At 48.8% G+C, this 17,616-nt stretch overlaps 1 protein-coding gene across 1 annotated transcript in view; it reads left to right on the top strand.

The window, feature by feature from the left end:
* The window catches only part of ANKH (ANKH inorganic pyrophosphate transport regulator), a 139,551-nt gene extending 123,455 nt beyond the window's left edge, over positions 1-16,096 (top strand). The window contains exons 9-12 of the mRNA XM_065874906.1: positions 12,801-12,930; positions 14,689-14,812; positions 15,439-15,538; positions 15,983-16,096. Of these exons, the coding sequence (XP_065730978.1) occupies positions 12,801-12,930; positions 14,689-14,812; positions 15,439-15,538; positions 15,983-16,096 (468 nt within the window). The remainder of the gene's footprint in view (positions 1-12,800; positions 12,931-14,688; positions 14,813-15,438; positions 15,539-15,982) is intronic.
* The last annotated feature ends 1,520 nt before the right edge of the window (positions 16,097-17,616 follow it).

Below are 17,616 nucleotides of genomic sequence, written 5' to 3'. Positions count from 1 at the left end.
CATCAGAGAAAGAAGCAGTCGAAAAAATCCGCACCATCAGCTTCTTTCTCTGTGACACACGAAATAATCCCTTTCGGGGAGGTTCAGCTAATCTTAAAATACTTCTTCTGTGGCTCACACTAGGTATGTCCTCGGGAGGCACAAATCCCACAGATACAAACAGAGGAACTCCACTCTGCCCCTCCCCGCAGAACGGCCACCACCTCTGAAAGACAGCGAGGTCACTGACAGTGGCAGTATTTATAGCGCCCCTAATCCTGCCAGGTCAGCACTGGTCACCTGCTCCCCGCGAGGTCTGGGCAGCTTGGCTAAGGCACTGCCGGTAGAAAACACCAGAAAACACCCTGCGCACAGGTTACAGGCCTGGAGTCTCGTCCAGTCTTGCCTGTCACAGCCTCAGTTTCCCCCCAGTTAGAGGACTTTTCATCATTTAAGGATCAGTTTTGCGTCTTGCAGTTCAGGATGAGCTCCCCTACTTGCATTTCCGTATATAATGGACAATCTCGAGTGCTCTGGTCGGCACACCGATTCTCCTCTGTTGCTGCTTCATGGGATAGCATATGTCAGCGTCCAACATATGTCAACATCCAACAAGCACATCCAGAATCCCTTTTTCTTCGTTGCGTCCCACCAGTCAGAGCTGCATCTCAGTAAAGCGTTCAGCCCTGAGACCTTCAGTCGTGTGCTGGACAGCGGCAAAATCTGAGCTGAGAAATAGCGAAACCCACCATCCCACAGGACCTCAGCCTGTGCTCAGAGTTAAAAGCTCAGCTCAGGAGGGTGACCCAGTCTCACTTCCTGTGGCTAAACTGACCCACTAGCTGTCCCTCAGCCATCAGGGTGGCGGACACCACCGGACTTTCGCTGAGCGTGGTACCACGCTGGCCCTGTGTCTCCCACAAGGACGGCCTGTTTGAGGCTTTGTTTCTGCTGGGCTGCCCTACCCCCGTGCCCCGAGACTGCCTTCTCATTGTTCACATTATCCGGGAGAAGAAAAGGACCTCTTGTGCGTGGGGGAAGGACGAAAAGGACCAAGGATGCTGAATTTAAGACTTTCTCATTTGGCGTCCCTCACGGTGTCTGTGTACCTTGAACCATTGGGCCAGTTGGGCGCCTTTAGACATCCCAGAGACATGGGGGGAGCAAGGCTTCGGAGTCCCCAAGGCCGGGGTTGAAATCCTGGCCCTACCCTTTACAAATGGGCTGACTGGGGAAAGTCACACAGCCCCTCTGGGTCCTGCTGTCCTCAATAGAGGACCCAAAACAAAGCCATGACCCTGGGACTGGGGTAAGGATTAAATGACATAGCCTCTGGAAGGCTCTTGGCATATAGTAAATAATTGATGAGTTAGTTTCTTCCCACTGAGCCTCTGCCCCCCTTCGCACTTCTCCCCAAAGCTTCAGTCATCCAGCATTTGCGTTTTAAGTCATCATATGTTGTAGATTTGAGGGTTCGATTGGTTTGTTCAGGGCAGATTAAAACAATTGAGACTGGTCCCCAACTCTCTACCTCATAACAGAGTGACAGTACAAATCCACAGGTGTGTTCCTTTTTTTAAGTTATTTTATTGAAGTATAGTTGATTTATAATGTTGTGTTGATTTCTACTCTATAGCAAAATGATTCAGTTATACCTATATGTACATTCTTTTTTATGTTCTTTTCCATTATGGTTTATCACAGGATATTGAATATAGTTCCCTGTGCTACACAGTAGGACCTTGTTGCTTATCCATTCTATAAATGATGTTAATCATTTGCATCTGCTAATCCCAAACTCCCAATCCATCCCTCCTCCCGCTGGCCCTGCCTTGGCAACCACAAGCCTGTTCTCTACGTCTGTGAGTCTGATTCTGTTTCGTAGATAAGTGCATTTGTGTCATACTTTAGATTCCACATATAAGTGATATCATAAGGTATTTGTCTTTCTCTTTCTGACTTACTTCACTTAGTCTGATCATCTCTAGGTCCATCCATGTTACTGCAAATGGCATTACTTCATTCTTTTTTATAGCTGAGTAATATTCCATTGTCTATATGTGCCACATCTTCTTTATCCATTCATCTGTCGATGGACATTTAGGTTGTTTCCATGTCTTGGCTATTGCAAATACTGCTGTTATGAACATTGGGGGGGTGCATGTATCTTTTCAAATTATAGTTTTGTCTGGGTATATGCCCAGGAATGGGATTGCTGGATCATATGGCAACTCTATTTTTAGTCTTTTGAGGAATCTCCATACTGTTCTCCGTAGTAGCTGCACCAATTTACATTCCCACCAACAGTGCACACATGCAGTTCTTAAAGCAGTTAGCAAATGCACGTGCATATTGTGTTGTTATAAGCAGGTTCCTTTTTTTTTTTTTTTTTGCCATACGCGGGCCTCTCACTGCTGCGGCCTCTCCCGTTGCGGAGCACAGGCTCCGGACGCACAGGCTCAGCGGCCACGGCTCACGGGCCCAGCCGCTCCGCGGCATGTGGGATCTTCCCGGACCGGAGCACGAACCCGTGTCCCCTGCATCGGCAGGCGGACTCTCAACCGCTGCGCCACCAGGGAAGCCCCAATTTTTTAATTTTTTAAATTGTGCTAAAGTACACCTCACATATAACTTAGCACCTGAGCCGTGTGTAAGTGTACAATTCAGCACATTTACATTCTTGTGCTCCTGTCCTCACCATCCATCCCCAGAGCTCTTCAACTTGCGAAACGGAAACTCTCTACCCATTGAATAATCACTCTCTATACCCCGCCCAACACACGCAGCCTCTAGCAAGTTCCAGTTTGACTACTAGCAGTCAAAAAAAGTAAAGGCTAAACATAAGCTAAGCTTGGAACTTTCTAAATATTCTTCAGATCACGTAAGGAAAGAATTACCATTCTGCAGATACAGATGGGATGGGCGGGAGTTCACAACTGGAGTGCCACCTGCGGCTTTGGTGCATGGCACCCCCTGCTGTTTGAAGTGTGTTGTTTCTTTCAATCAACCCTTTGTTTCTTACCAAGAATTCAGTCGACTTACGTGGGAAAAATGCACCAACTGCTCTTAAGTGTGTATACGGCAATTTCACTGAATCGAAATGATAACAGGGATGACTCAGTTTTCATATTCTTAAGCTGATTTTTAAAATTACATCTGAAAATGTTAATATAATATTTTATCAAAAATGTGCTGTAACCGTTCATGGTTACGTCAACTCCCCTATGAAAATATTCCAGGTAGATGTTTATAATAATTGTAACTGTCAACGGGCCACGCGGAGAATATTAGGCGGTACCTAAATACTCGGTACCAGGCTTTGCCATGCTCCCTAGCTTAACCGAAAACCAAGCTCTGTTTCTCTCAGTAATAGAGGTGGTTTACTCCATCTGTCTCAGCCTACTGAAACTTTTGTGGGCCTGACCTTACATCAGAAGTCACCCTTTTTATGTATCTCTTCACTGTACACTGTTGCAATTCTCACTGTGCTACCCATGACTCTGTCCCGCCTGGAAGTGCTTTTCTCCGTCGCCTCTTCCCGTGCTGCCCCTTCGCCTTCATGCCCGTGTGGGCTGTTCACCCCTTCAGAGGATGGGTCAGCGGTCCCCGATCGGCAGCTCCGAGGGGCAGCAGCCCGTTCCCTCTGGAGGTTACTACAGGCTTGCTCCTGTCACCCCCTTTAATGCTGCTCCCCAGAAATTGGGTTTGTCAGCCTTTTCACACATGGTCTGCTTGAGCATTTCCACACTAGTAAAACAGCACTTTTTTTCCCTCAACACTGGGACTCACCCTGGTTCTGAAGAGTCAGTCCTGATGAAAAGCTGTCGTTCCGCTGGGGATGTGGTGACTTCTCGTGAGCTCACCGATGGCACTAGGAAAGCTCTTAGAAGCAGCCCCATCTAGTTCAGGCAGCCGCCAGCAAGGAGAGTAACTGTGGAGAGCGCAGGCCGGGAGGGCCCCCCCGTGGGCAGCCAGGCCTCCAGCCTGAAGGAGAGTGATGCTTGCTCATTCACCTCACATCACACCCTCTCACACTGCACGGGGACACCTCAGCATACCCCAGGAGCCCTAACTTCAGGCGCCTCCAGGTTTGAGCGTTTCTCACCTCCTGGTCCGAGGCCATCTCTCACCTGGATAGTTATAGTAGCCTCTCCTCCACAGGGCTCCCCCGACCTCCACAGTCTGTTCTCACACGGCCCTGGGAGAGCCTGTCCAAACAGCAGTCCGATCGCGTCACTCCTCCAGTCCACAAAGTCCCGAGGCTCCCAGAGTCACAACCACGACCTGCAAAACCCTTCAGGAAATGCCCCTGCCCCACCCCTACCCTCCTCCACTCCCACCGCACATGTGCAGACAGCGCAATATCGTGATGCTAAGAACCAAAAGGCCAAACGGCATTCCCGGGTCTCTGAAAACTCAAGCGAGGTAGGCGTGTGTGTATCCTATCGAGTCCGCCTTCTTCTGCCTCCAACCTCAACCCTCAAGTAAACCGAATCAGGGTGCCTTCTGCCTGGAGTGACATTAGATGCAGTTTGAAAACCGAGCCGGCGGACACCTCTGAAAGCCACCCCTCGTTCTGAAGCAAGACTGCTTCATCCCTGTCATCGGCACGTAGGAAGGTTGACTTTATCTGTGAACACAGATGCACGGGGTCCTTTTTATTCTAAATTATTTTCTGAACCAGAAGAAAGAAGACCCGCTCTTTGTGGTAAAACAGGGAAAAGTACAAAGAGGAAATAAAATCAACCCTAATCTCAACACCTGCAGATGACCCCACCGTTGGTATTTTATTGCGGTTCCAGGAAACCTTTTACAGTGATGATAGCTGAGATTGATCACATTCGCCGTGCCCGGCACTGGTGGGAGCATTTTGTGCAGATCCTGGGCTCCTCAGCCTGGGCCCCCAGGTGGTGCTGGCGGTCTGGTCATCTGAGGTGCACTAAGGAGCTGGCACCAGAATGTAAGTCAACTTACTCATCAAGCACACAGTCCAGAGCCTAGCCTGTAACCACCGCTTTGTGGGCGGCATTGTTGAAGGTTACCACTGGTTTACCCAGTGGGGACTTAACCCCAATTAAACATAAGTTGATCCCTTCTTTCTAAGTAAAACCCCCAAATAAGACTGATGCCCAGGGCCGGCTATTTTAATTCAGAACTGCTGCATGTATTTCACTTCTTCTAAATGCAGGGGTTCAGAATGTCTGACTTGACGCTAATGCTGATTATTCAGGGTAATGGAGACAGCTTTGTGAGTTCCGCAAAAGCGTGGTCAACAGCTTCTGGAAATTAAGTCAAAACCAGAGTTCTTGGCAGTGTTCCTTCGTGGAATGGAGTCCTCTCAGGATGCACGGGAACGGCTGTCTCACGGTGGCTGGGTTTCTAAGTTCTCTGAGTTCAAATGCTGACGGAGACAATTAGCTTCTTCAAATTCCAATCCCAAGTCCTTGGGAAAGAGATTCAGTCCCAGGGCAAGTCAGGGACTGACTCTGTGGATGGGGAAGGTCTTGGGAAAGATGCCCATGGTGTGGTTCTAGTCACATTGATTCAGACTGTAACATCTTAGGCCCAGGAGTGTTATTTCTATAAGTTTTGGGGCTTCCTTCATCCTTGCTGTACACTCTGATCCTATTTGGGAATCTCAACACATGGTAAAACTGTGTCAGGACTTAGCTGACTACTGCATGGATTTAGAAGTGAAGGGTTAAATACTGCCCCCAATATAGAACAACTACATACAGCCGAAGCCTACTAACAGATTGCTTCTAAGGGAGGTGTTAGATTATTCATTGATTTGCCCAACCAAACCCTCATTAGAAATGTGACCATGACACATATGCTGACCAGAAACTTCATGTTAAGCTTGTGAATAAAAGGGCTGCAGCCCTTTGGTTAGTTTCTACACAGGCTGACATGATTTTTTTTTTTAAAAAAAGAAGCCAATGATCATGGAGACAGAGGTTTGTCTGGAGTGGTCTACACTCTACTCGAGATGAATGTATCTTGAAATACAGACAGGTATTTCGAGACAGCAGAAGCAAGAAGAACTACAATCCTGCAGACTGTGGAATGAAAACCACATTCACAGAAAGACAAAATGAAAAGGCAGAGGACTGTGTACCAGATGAAGGAACAAGATGAAACCACAGCAAAACAAATAAATGAAGTGGAGATAGGCAACCTTCCAGGAAAAGAATTCAGAATGTTGATAGTGAAGATGATCGAGGACCTTGGAAAAAGAACGGAGGTAAAGATCGAGAAGATGCAAGAAATGTTTAACAAAGACCTAGAATAATTAAAGAACAAACAAACAGAGATGAACAATACAATAAATGAAATGAAATCTACACTAGAAGGAATCAAGAGCAGAATAAGTGAGGCAGAAGAACGAATAAGTGACCTGGAAGACAGAATGGTGGAATTCACTGCTGTGGAACAGAATAAAGAAAAAAAGAATGAAAAGAAATGAAGACAGCCTAAGAGACCTCTGGGACAACATTAAACGCAACAACATTCACATTATAGGGGTCCCAGAAGAAGAGAGAGAGAAAGGACCTGAGAAAATATTCGAAGAGATTATAGTCGAAAACTTCCCTAACATGGGAAAGGAAGTAGCTACCCAAGTCCAGGAAGCGCAGAGAGTCCCAGGCAGGATAAACCCAAGGAGAAACATGCCGAGACACATAGTAATCAGATTGACAAAAATTAAAGACAAAGAAAATTTATTAAAAGCAACAAGGGAAAAACGACAAATAACATACAAGGGAACACCGATAAGGTTAACAGCTGATTTCTCAGCAGAAACTCTACAAGCCAGAAGGGAGTGGCACAATATTTTTAAAGTGATGAAAGGGAAGAACCTACAACCAAGATTACTCTACCTGGCAAGTGTCTCATTCAGATTTGACAGAGAAATCAAAAGCTTTACAGACAGGCAAAAGCTAAGAGAATTCAGCACCACCAAACCAGCTCTACAACAAATGCTAAAGGAACTTCTCTAAGTGGGAAACACAAGAGAAGAAACGGACCTACAAAAACAAACCCAAAACAATTAAGAAAATGGTCCTAGGAACATACATATCGATAATTACCTTAAACGTGAATTTATTGGGCTTCCCTGGTGGCGCAGTGGTTGAGAGTCCACCTGCCGATGCAGGGGACACGGGTTCGTGCCCCGGTCCGGGAGGATCCCACATGCCGTGGAGCGGCTGGGCCCGTGAGCCATGGCTGCTGGGCCTGCGCGTCGGGAGCCTGTGCTCCGCAACGGGAGAGGCCACAACAGTGAGAGGCCCACGTACTGCAAAAAAACAAACAAACAAAAAACGTGAATTTATTAAATGCTCCAACCAAAAGACACAGGCTTGCTGAATGGATACAAAAACAAGACCCATATACATGCTGTCTACAAGAGACCCACTACAAACCTAGGGACACATACAGACTGAAAGGGAGGGGATGGAAAAAGATATTCCATGCAAATGGAAATCAAAAGAAAGCTGGAGTAGCATTACTCATATCAGATAAAATAGACTTTAAAATAAAGAATGTTACAAGAGACAAGGAAGGCCACTACATAATGATCAAGGGATCAATTCAAGAAGAAGATATAACAATTATAAATATATATGCACCCAACATAGGAGCACCTCAATACGTAAGGCAACTGCTAACAGCTATAAAAGAGGAAATGGGCAGTAACACAATAATAGTGGGGACTTTAACCCCTCACACCAGTGGACAGATCATCCAGACAGAAAACTGATAAGGAAACACAAGCTTTAAATGACACAATAGACCAGGTAGGTTTAATTGATATTTATAGGACATTCCATCTGAAAACAGCGGATTACACTTTCTTCTCAAGTCCACACGGAACATTCTCCAGGATAGATCACATCTTGGGTCACAAATCAAGCCTCGGTAAATTTAAGAAAATTGAAATCATATCAAGCATCTTTTCCGACCACAACACTATGAGATTAGAAATGAATTACAGGGGAAAAAATGTAAAAAACACAAACACATGGAGGCTAAACAATACGTTACTAAATAACCAAGAGATCACTGAAGAAATCAAAGAGGAAATCAAAAAATGCCTACAGACAAATGACAACGAAAACACGATGATCCAAAACCTATGGGATGCAGCAAAAGCAGTTCTAAGGGAAGTTTATAGCAATACAAGCCTGCCTCAAGAAACAAGAAACATCTCAAATAAACAACCTAACCTCACACCTAAAGGAACTAGAGAAAGAAGAACAAACAAAAATTCATCTAGACGAGACAGGTAAATAATGCACTGGGTAAGTAAGAATAGATGGAGAAATGTTATTAATAAATGTTAAATAACATGATACTCTCATTTACCTAAACTTTAAAAAACAATGTAAATAGTTCAAGTAGATTCTGTTTTCATCAGTATCTAGGGTAGGGGTTCAAATGGGGAGACCCCTAGAGGGATGCATGAGAATCTGAGATTGTAGAAACGACGCTTGTCTCTCCCAACCTGGAAACTGTGATCTGCTGCAGGTATAAGCCCCATACCTCTATCCCCACAAAGATACACAGGGGAGCTCAGGTATTCTCCAGCTGCATTGGGGCAGGTAAATGTTGTGAATGAATCGATGTGCATTCATCATCATGTACATTTGTGAATTTGTCTGTGATGGCAGGTGGCAGTGATCCTGTCCTGAAAATTACTCTGGAATCATGCCCACAACACTGACATGCTGATCACGTGTTTGGGGGCTTAACCAGAGAGGCAGGGGTCCTGTTTGGGCCACTTGCTAGCTGTGTGGTCTTGAGCAGGTGAAGAAAACTTTATGTGCCTGGTCTCTTCATCTGTAAAGTGGGTAGTAATAGTACAGCTCTCATAGGAAAGTAAAGATGAAATGATTTAGTATGTATAAAGCATTTCTTCCGGTTCCCGGCCCATAAGAAGTGCTACATAGTGTTTGCTATTTTAATATCCCCGCCACTGTTGTCATAGACATAGATGCCGAATCTTCCCAAGAAATGGATTAAAATGATGCAAGCAAACAAGTCACTGATTGTTAAAAAAAAAAGAAAGAAAAAGAAAAACAAATAAGTATCTCAAAATTCAAAGTAAAAATTTCATGGTCAGTGCCTGGACCTCAGAAAAAGAGTCACAGTCTGTCAAATAAAAGAGGAGTGGGTCATGGGTCTTCTTTTTTTTTTTTTTTTTTTAACCTTTTGGTTTTAGAATTATTTTAGATTTACAGAAGCACTGTGAAGATAGCACGGACCCTTCACCCCACACTCCATCTTACTCCGCTGTGGTACATTTGTCACAAATAAGGGACCAACCCCAGTACGTTATCGTGAACTAAACTCCACAGTTCATTCAGATTTCATGAGCGTTTTCCTCACGTCCTTTCTCTGTTCTAGGATCCCATCCAGGCCACCACGCTACAGTTAGTCATCTTGTCTCCTTAGCCTCCTCTGGTTTCTGAGAGTTTCTCAGACTCTGCTTGTCTTTGTGGCCTTGTCAGTTTCGAGGACTACCGGTGAGGCACTATGTAGAATGTCACTCAATTTGGGTTTGTCTGGGGGTTTTCTCATGGTTAGACTGGGCATATGGGCTTTCGGGAGGAAAACCACATAGTTAAAGGGCCATTCTCATCACATCTCCTCAAGAGAACGTGCTCTCAACATGACATCACTGATTATGTTACCTTGATCACCTGGCCCATTATGTTTGCCAGGTTTCTCCACCGTGAAGGTCGTTTTCCCCTTTTCCATCTTGTCCTTCTTTGGAAGGAAGTTACTGTGATCAGCCCACACTCCAGGAGTGGGGAGCTATGCCTCCACCTCCGTAAGGGGGGAGTATTCTATTCTGTGCTGGAGATTTGCCCCTATCTGTTTATATATATACCAGTATAGACTCATGGGTACTTGCTCTGTGCTGTAGCTCATAATTCAATACTACATCCTTTTTTGTTGCTCAGATTCCTCCAGCTTTGCCAGCGGGAGCTCTCTCTTCTGGACTCCCGTGTCCTTCGATGTATCGTTCCAAGCTGATGGTCTTGTATAGTTCCCACCCTAGTCCTACAGTGAGCCATTTCTCCAAGGACCCCTGGTTCCTTTTATTGGAGAATAAATAGAAGAACCAAGATCGGGGCATGGAGTGGGTGGTTGTGCTTCGCTGGCTGCTTCCTAATGAGATAATGTTGACAGCAAGCTCAGCGGCAGAAAACCCAACCCTGCAGCTACTCCCGGGAACAAGTCATGTTCACTGTCAGTAGCTTATGAGGTTTGCGTTCTGGTGTGGAAAAGTCAACGTCATGAGGCTCTGCAAATATTTGAGGAAAACGGCATGTCCTGGTCAACTAGGAGGGCATGTTCTAAGTCAAGACTACTCTGGGCGAACTCCTCAGAAAGACACTTTTCCTGAAATATTCTTTGTTAGGTTAGCTTCTAGAGCGTCTTATTTTCCGCAACAGACTGGTTAAATCTCATCTGATTATGATGCTAGGGGTCAGTATGTTTCTTGGAAAAATTTGATCTGCATACAGGGATTGCCACTTTTAACCAACACCAAACCTACTTCCGGGTTGCATGTATTTCTTTCTGGGCAATGCTGGAAATAAGTCACTTTTTTTTAAAGAACGTGCTGGAAGGTAAGGAGCATTTTCATAGTGGAAGTATGGCAAAGGCAAAGGGGCAAATCCAGAGACTTCAGGGAGGAAAAGAAAGGAAGCGTCGATCCATGTGGCATTCCTTCCCTTTAAACCTGTGATTGCTGAAGCCCCGGACTAGACTGAGAGCATTCAGTTACACCGATCTAGAAAGACCCAATCTAGGCTGGTAGGTGCGTGGGGCTGAAAACCCGAGAAGAAGTACCTCGGTGGCACGTGGCCTTGATAGGAGCCTGTGGGGTGTCTTTGGCACAGACAGATACCAGATGGAGAACAGAGGGGCTTAGTGGTGTCAAGTTAAATCATACTGTCGACTTTTAGAAATGACATATCAAGCCTCCCTCCTGGGAAGCTCTATTAGAGATCCACCGAGCCTTACTGTTTTGCTTTCAAGGGACCAGAACTGCAGTCACCCGCCCTGGTTACTCGGTATTTATGTCAGCGTCTCCGGTAATTTGGATGCACTTGCTATCTTGCGTCCTCAGGTTGGACGCCTCCAAAGGTTACTGACCTTCTCTTCCAGGGCAGTGGAGAGCCTCCAGGTGACCATTATCTGTGCAGAGAAGCCAGAGGGAGGACTGACCTTTGCCACCGGTGCCTGCTTGCACCTTCCTCTCTGACATGCAATTACATGCTCCTTTTTCCTCGGTTTGTGGTCATTTAAAAGGCACTTCACGGCGATTTCGCAAGGCACAGAGAGATTGCAACAGGAGGCATTATCTCACATTCAGATAATCACTGGCTACAAAATAAGTAAAGCCTGCCGATGGTTTTCCTGGAAGCTTAAGTTTTTTATTTTTTTTTAGCAGAACGCAGCCTAGAGAGCTCCCTCCAGCCAGAGAGGAAACCCAGGATAGCTTATCCTCCGTTAGTCCTGTTGCACAATCAAGTCCAGGGTTGGGGCGATGCTCACTTATCTTAATTCTTTACAGCTTTACTGCTGTGGAAAATATTTGAAGGGAGGGATGATCAATCTACTTGTCAAGAAAACGAACCGTGTCCCAGTGCTGTGCTCAGTGTCGTTGTGAACGTATCACGAAATTGCCACCATTCCTGGGCCGTGGGTGTGAGTGACAGCTCACCATTTCAGGCTGGCAGCTTTGCAGTGAGAAAAGATGGCAGGGCTACTTGTCCAGGACGCTAGGTAATACAGCCTCCGAGCTCCGAGTTGCTAGATCTTAGGAAGTACTTTTCCCTTCATGTCAGAGATGGGGTGTAAGTACATGCATCAGGCAGTAGGGTTAAATGATGGTACATCTGTCATCTTTGAAAATCAAGTGGGATATTCTTCCCAGATGCTGAAAAATACAAGTAGAATAAAAGTTCCATTGCATTTATAAAAGTGAAACGTATTTATAACAGACCCTCCAAGGTATTTTTTTTAACATATTTCAACATGACGTAGTAAACAGGACCAGCCTAATTCCATGAAACTTAATTTACCCAAAGCCTAAAGGTCATAATAGTCTAAAACTTCAGTGTTCTGTTTGTACACGAATGCAATTCGTTTTATAATGCATTCACTTTCATTTTAGAGGAGAATCACTTACATCTTAAGAAAGGGAGAGAAGTATTTTATGCAACTGGCATTTTTCTGACATTCTCTTCCAAAGTTACAGCGTTGCATTTTTAAATTCAGCTTTTCAATCGGTTATACACACACAAAGCTTAAAAAGTCAGGCCTCTAAGAACTGGTCCCCGCAATAGCTTTCTCCCAACCTGCCCTCGCCTTTTCTCCTACTCCCAGATCCGGTTCAATTGCAATTCTGCCTGCGTCCAGATGCTTTCAGGTCACTTTTTATTGTTTGGTTAAAATTAATGTAAAAATTACATGAATAGACATGCTCACCCTGAACTAACTGAGCTGTCCAGCAGCCTAGATAAGCCTTCCACACTGGCCCGGCTACCCGCTCAGATGCCCGCCTGTCACATGGGCCCCGCTGCCAGGCTCCCTTTGGGGCAGGTGTGGCGGATGGGCCAGGGCCTGTGTTGTCAGGTGAGAACAGAGCAAGGCGGAGGCAGCTCGAGGACCCATGTGCCAGTCCCCCGATCGGGCAGGTTCACCCTCTCTCCTAGCTCCTCGGGGATCACGTGACACCTGCCTTCCCATCTCACTTACGTACACCTTTTTCTAACAACCTCGCTTCCCGCCTTTCTTCCCCACAGCTCTGTTTTGTGATGTTCTGGACGCCCAACGTTTCCGAGAAAATTTTGATAGACATCATCGGCGTGGACTTCGCCTTCGCAGAACTCTGTGTCGTTCCCTTGCGAATCTTCTCCTTCTTCCCGGTTCCAGGTAAACAGAGAATGAAAGAAAAATTCCTATTTCCCCTCATGCCCGATTCAGTCTTCTTTGTTGGCAAACATTTGCAGTCCTGTCCCCCCCCAAAAAAAAAATTTTTTTAAGTTTTCAAATTTCACAGTGGATTAAAAAGATGCGAAGACAGTATCCAGTCAGTTGAAGGTTTGAGAAACCAGTCGAACAGGTGTCGTTTGTTTCTTAAAGGACAGTGGTTGCAAACTCAGTCAAAAGAGCCCAAAGGGATAGCATGAGACGTTCCAGGGGCAGTAGAACAGTTCTGTTCTACTGCGGTGATGGCTACACAAATCTATACCTGTCTTGAGGCTCTAAAAGGACTGCTGGAGAAAAGAAGAATCCACAGTCAGAGCCGAGGCCAGAAATGGGCCGTGGAGCTAGTCGAAGCCGGGGCCGATGGCACACCTGCCACCCTGCGCCTGTTCCCAAGTCAGGCCATGAGCTGCCCCTGCTCTGAGATGCCAGGCATTCCTGGAGACTGTTGGGGTGCCCTCTGGTCCTTGGGGGTGGGGTGGGGGTCACCGGGGGAGCCAAGCTTTGGCGCCACCTGGAAGAGGCTGCACTTGGTGGAGATCAAGGCACGTGTCGTTGACTCCCCAGCCTGGACTTGAGCGGGCGCTGGAGGTCCCAGAGCTAGGACTGGGGTGGGACTCGCCTTTCGTCTTACCTCGCCTGTCAGACCACGGGGCGTGCAGACAGCCGGCCCCACCTGTCTTCGCCACCTGCTGGGTTTGGGCCAATCAGGTTAGCATCCCGCCCGTGCGGCCTCACCCTCTCCCTTGGCCAAACACAAGTGAGTGTCTGTGTCTGATAAATTCAGTGCTTCCACCTGGGGCGGGCAGCGCCCGGCGTCAGACCGGGAAGACTGCAGATTCTTCCTCCAGACGTACCCTGGCCACGAGCTTTCACCCCAGGAATGAGCACTTCCTCCCCCTCCATAGACCGATGCCTGCTGCCGCCCACACGGGATGAAGGGCTAAGCCTCCCGCTTCCCCAAACCCCACCCGGTTTCAGATCAAACCTAAATGTCGCCCAGGGTGTCTGTGCCCCAAACCAGCCCGTCAGTGCTTGACGCATTGTCCTTGGAGCTGGGGCCGGTGCCCTGCCTGCCCTCCGGAAGCTCACAGGTCAGGGTGGGGAGACAGACGGGGTACTGGGAACACGTTGTGAGGCCTTTATGAAGACGAGGGAGCCAGCTGAGGACCAGTGGTCAGGATGCTGGGGAGGAAACAGGGGAGGGATGCCCGTCCCTCTTCCTCACCCACGCCTTCCGCCTCAGCACCTCCCCCAGCCTGCGGGCTGGGAACCCCAGCTTCTGGTCCAGCTCCTCTCCTCCCAGAGTCAACCTGGATCACCATCAAGTTGCCGCTTCTCTCTGAGTTTTCTAGACCGGCGTGATCAGAGCTTGAGGCTAGGCGGGGGCGGGGGGCGGGGAGGGACCGGCAGCAGCCCCATGCCCCGGGGATGGCAGTCACGGCGGCGAAAGGGGCCGCCTACAACCCACTCTCTGGACACTAAGGCTGTGAAGCGAGGGAGCCGAGGTGGGCACGGGGCTCCCCCAGGCCCAGAGGCGGGGGGATCTGCAGCCCCGGTGGGAAGATGAGGTGACCAGTGCAGGGCAACGGCAGCAAGGCCCGGGTCCCACGCAGCCGCCCAGGGACCCTGGATGCGCTGCGGGGTCTCTGGGGGGTTGGGAGAAGCGGGGCATTGCTGACGAGTCCTCGGCTCTCCCCTCAGTCACCGTGAGGGCCCATCTCACCGGGTGGCTGATGACGCTGAAGAAGACCTTCGTCCTGGCCCCCAGCTCTGTGCTGCGTATCATCGTGCTCATCACCAGCCTCGTGGTCCTGCCCTACCTGGGGTACGTGGTCGGGGGGACTCACGCGCTCTGTCCAGAAGGTTACATCTGCTCTTTCCCGCGAAATCCCCAAGCACATCTAGAGTTAGAAATGCCGGGGCATGCCTTGGTTCGCTGCCCAGGCCCAGGCGGGAGGCTGTCGAGATCCATTCTAGAAAAGTACTTTCGGGGTCAGGCCCGTACACAGACCGCATTGAGCATCTATCACGGCGTGGCAGGCACCACGGGAAGGTGAAAAACACAAGGGAGCAAGGGCGTCGCCCTGGTCCTCAGGGGCTCCCGGTCCCTTGGGGAAGGGGCATGGTCCGTCCCACGGCTTGGGAAACCTCACCGTGCAGAGAGGACGGGCGGGATGCTGTGAGCTCACAAGCGGGAGCCGTGCCCCTCCCCCAGGAGATGCTGAGCTGAGACCCAACGGCCGGAGTGAGAGCTGCCTGGGCCCGGAGTTCCAGGCCCCTCCCCCCGCAGGTGGTCCGTTTAGTAGCTGCAGCCCTAACCAGCAGATCTCGGACGCGATCGTCAGGTCCCCCTGTTGTCTACACCTCTCCTGGGTTTTGGCTGGGTTTTGACTCTCTTTGTGCCTCAGCGGGGCTTTAACAGACAAATGGCCTTTGTGTGCTCATCCCCAGGGTACACGGAGCCACCCTGGGCGTGGGCTCCCTCCTCGCGGGGTTTGTGGGAGAATCCACCATGGTCGCCATAGCAGCTTGCTACGTCTATCGGAAACAGGTGAGAGACGGAGACAGAACCGCGCACCTGCCTGGCACTCCCCAGGTGTGGGAGACAGAGTCTGCACGGTCTGCGTATGGCCATGAAGGGGAGGGGAGGGGAGGGCACAGCCCCCCGCTGGCAGGGACTGCAGGGAAGTGGCGTCCTCGGGCAAAGGCAGGTCTCCATCAGCTGATGGGCGGGCGGGGAGGTGGGAGACAGGATCCGCCCACCCCTCACCCGCGCCCCCGAATGCTTAACGCAATAGCCAGGCACACAGTCCACTCCCGAGTAACCCCACTGTAAGCAACATGCTGGCCTAAGATGCAGCCTCGGCGAGGTCGCCCCAGCCGTAAACGAGATCCCAGTCCGCGGCGAGGGGTCCCCGTGGCCTCCCCCTGCTTTTGGCTCTGCTGCGCCGCGTCCCTGCCCCGGCCCCGCGCTGATGAGTCTGCTTTGGTCTAGAAAAAGAAGATGGAAAACGAGTCGGCCGCCGACGGGGAGGACTCGGCGATGACGGACGTACCTCCAGCAGAGGAGGGCACGGACGCCGTGGAGATGCAGGAGGGGCGCGAATGAGGCGCGGGCGCCCGGGCGCTGCAGGGACGGCCGAGATGACACTTGAGCGTCATCCGCTCTCCCGTCGTGTTTTGTTCCGCTATCGTCTTTGGTTTTCGCTTGGGTAATGAAAGAGGCCTTGATCTTACGGTTTCACGGCCACTCTGGCATACTGGGTATGCCCACGCGGATGTGAGGACCTGCAGAACGGTCTCGCCGTTGCTTCGTGGAAACAAACCAAACGACTGACTTCATGCCCCCGCTCCGTGAGAACCCCGAAGACATAGCTGCCTCGTAGCCCACGTTGCCTCCCCACCCCCTCGGACAGTCTCCCCTTGGAACCAAAGGACCGCGGCTGTGCCGTCCATCGCCCCTCAGACACCACCGTCCGGCGGGCCACAGACTGACCCTGTCCCCTTGCATCGCTCTTGAGAACCAATAGGTGACAACTCGGCTTTCTTTGGTCGGCTTCCCAGTAACGTGACTGTCAAGAGATGTGGCTCAGAGGCATCGCACCGTGGATGCGACGTGTGAACGCGCTGGACAGGTGGACGGACGGAAATAATCTCCCGTGGGAAGGTGTGAGGTGCCTTGGGGGCAGAAACTGACACATGCAAACGATAGCACTTCACCTCGCCTCTTCCTAGGTTTGAGTGCGCGCGCACTTTCAGGCCCTGTCCTGTACGTACGTGGGCTGCCTTGTTAAAGTTGTCCCGAAGCGCATCTCCGGGTTGCCGCGTCCTTGGGCATGACTTTCCCTGAAGGCTTGTTTTTCCACTCACCTTTCCTGAAGATGGCACTAGAGCAAGGGAAACGGACGGAGCATTCTAACTTTACGTTTTAGTTTTTAAAGTGAACTGAAGCTTTAAGTCATAATCTAGCATTCTAATGCCAGGTTGCTGTATCATCACTTTGAAAGTAGAGTTATGACCTGGTCCTAACCGTGCGGCACAGGTAATTCCGAGTGTACTTCTGTACTCCCCTCTCACACCACACGAGAAAGCAAGACATTTTATAAACGACAGCAAAGTCACTATGTGATATTCCCTGAAATGACACATTTGAAATCCATTCAGTGCAGTATATTTTTCTAAGTTTTGGAAAGCGGGTTTTTTCTTTAAAAAAAAATATGGACACAGTTCACTAAATTCTTGATTTAGTCAAAATTCCTAGACTGAAAGAACCTAAACACAAAAATATTTTAAAGATATAAATATATACTGTATATGTTATGTAATTTATTTTAGGCTACGATACATTTCCTATTTTCGCATTTTCAATAAAATGTCTCTAATACAATACGGTGACAGCTCGTATGCTCAGCATACCTGCAGTTGAAACGTATTGTATCGATGAACAGTGTGTCTTGTTTGCAGCAGTTTTACAGTCTGTCATTTGTACATAAATGTAAGGGTCAGCAAATGACAAGAGAACTATTTTTCATTATGAGCAACAGGGGTATAAATGGGTCAGCTGACGTAGACAACAGTGGGAATGGAAATCTATGCTAGAAGGGCAAAAAAGAAAGAAGTCGTCAAGCC

This window comes from Phocoena phocoena, chromosome 3 (assembly GCF_963924675.1).
Source record: "Phocoena phocoena chromosome 3, mPhoPho1.1, whole genome shotgun sequence".
In the NCBI taxonomy this organism is placed as follows: Eukaryota; Metazoa; Chordata; class Mammalia; order Artiodactyla; family Phocoenidae; genus Phocoena; species Phocoena phocoena.
The sequence above is the reverse complement of the archived record's forward strand: the minus strand, read 5'-3'. Positions and strand labels throughout refer to the sequence as shown.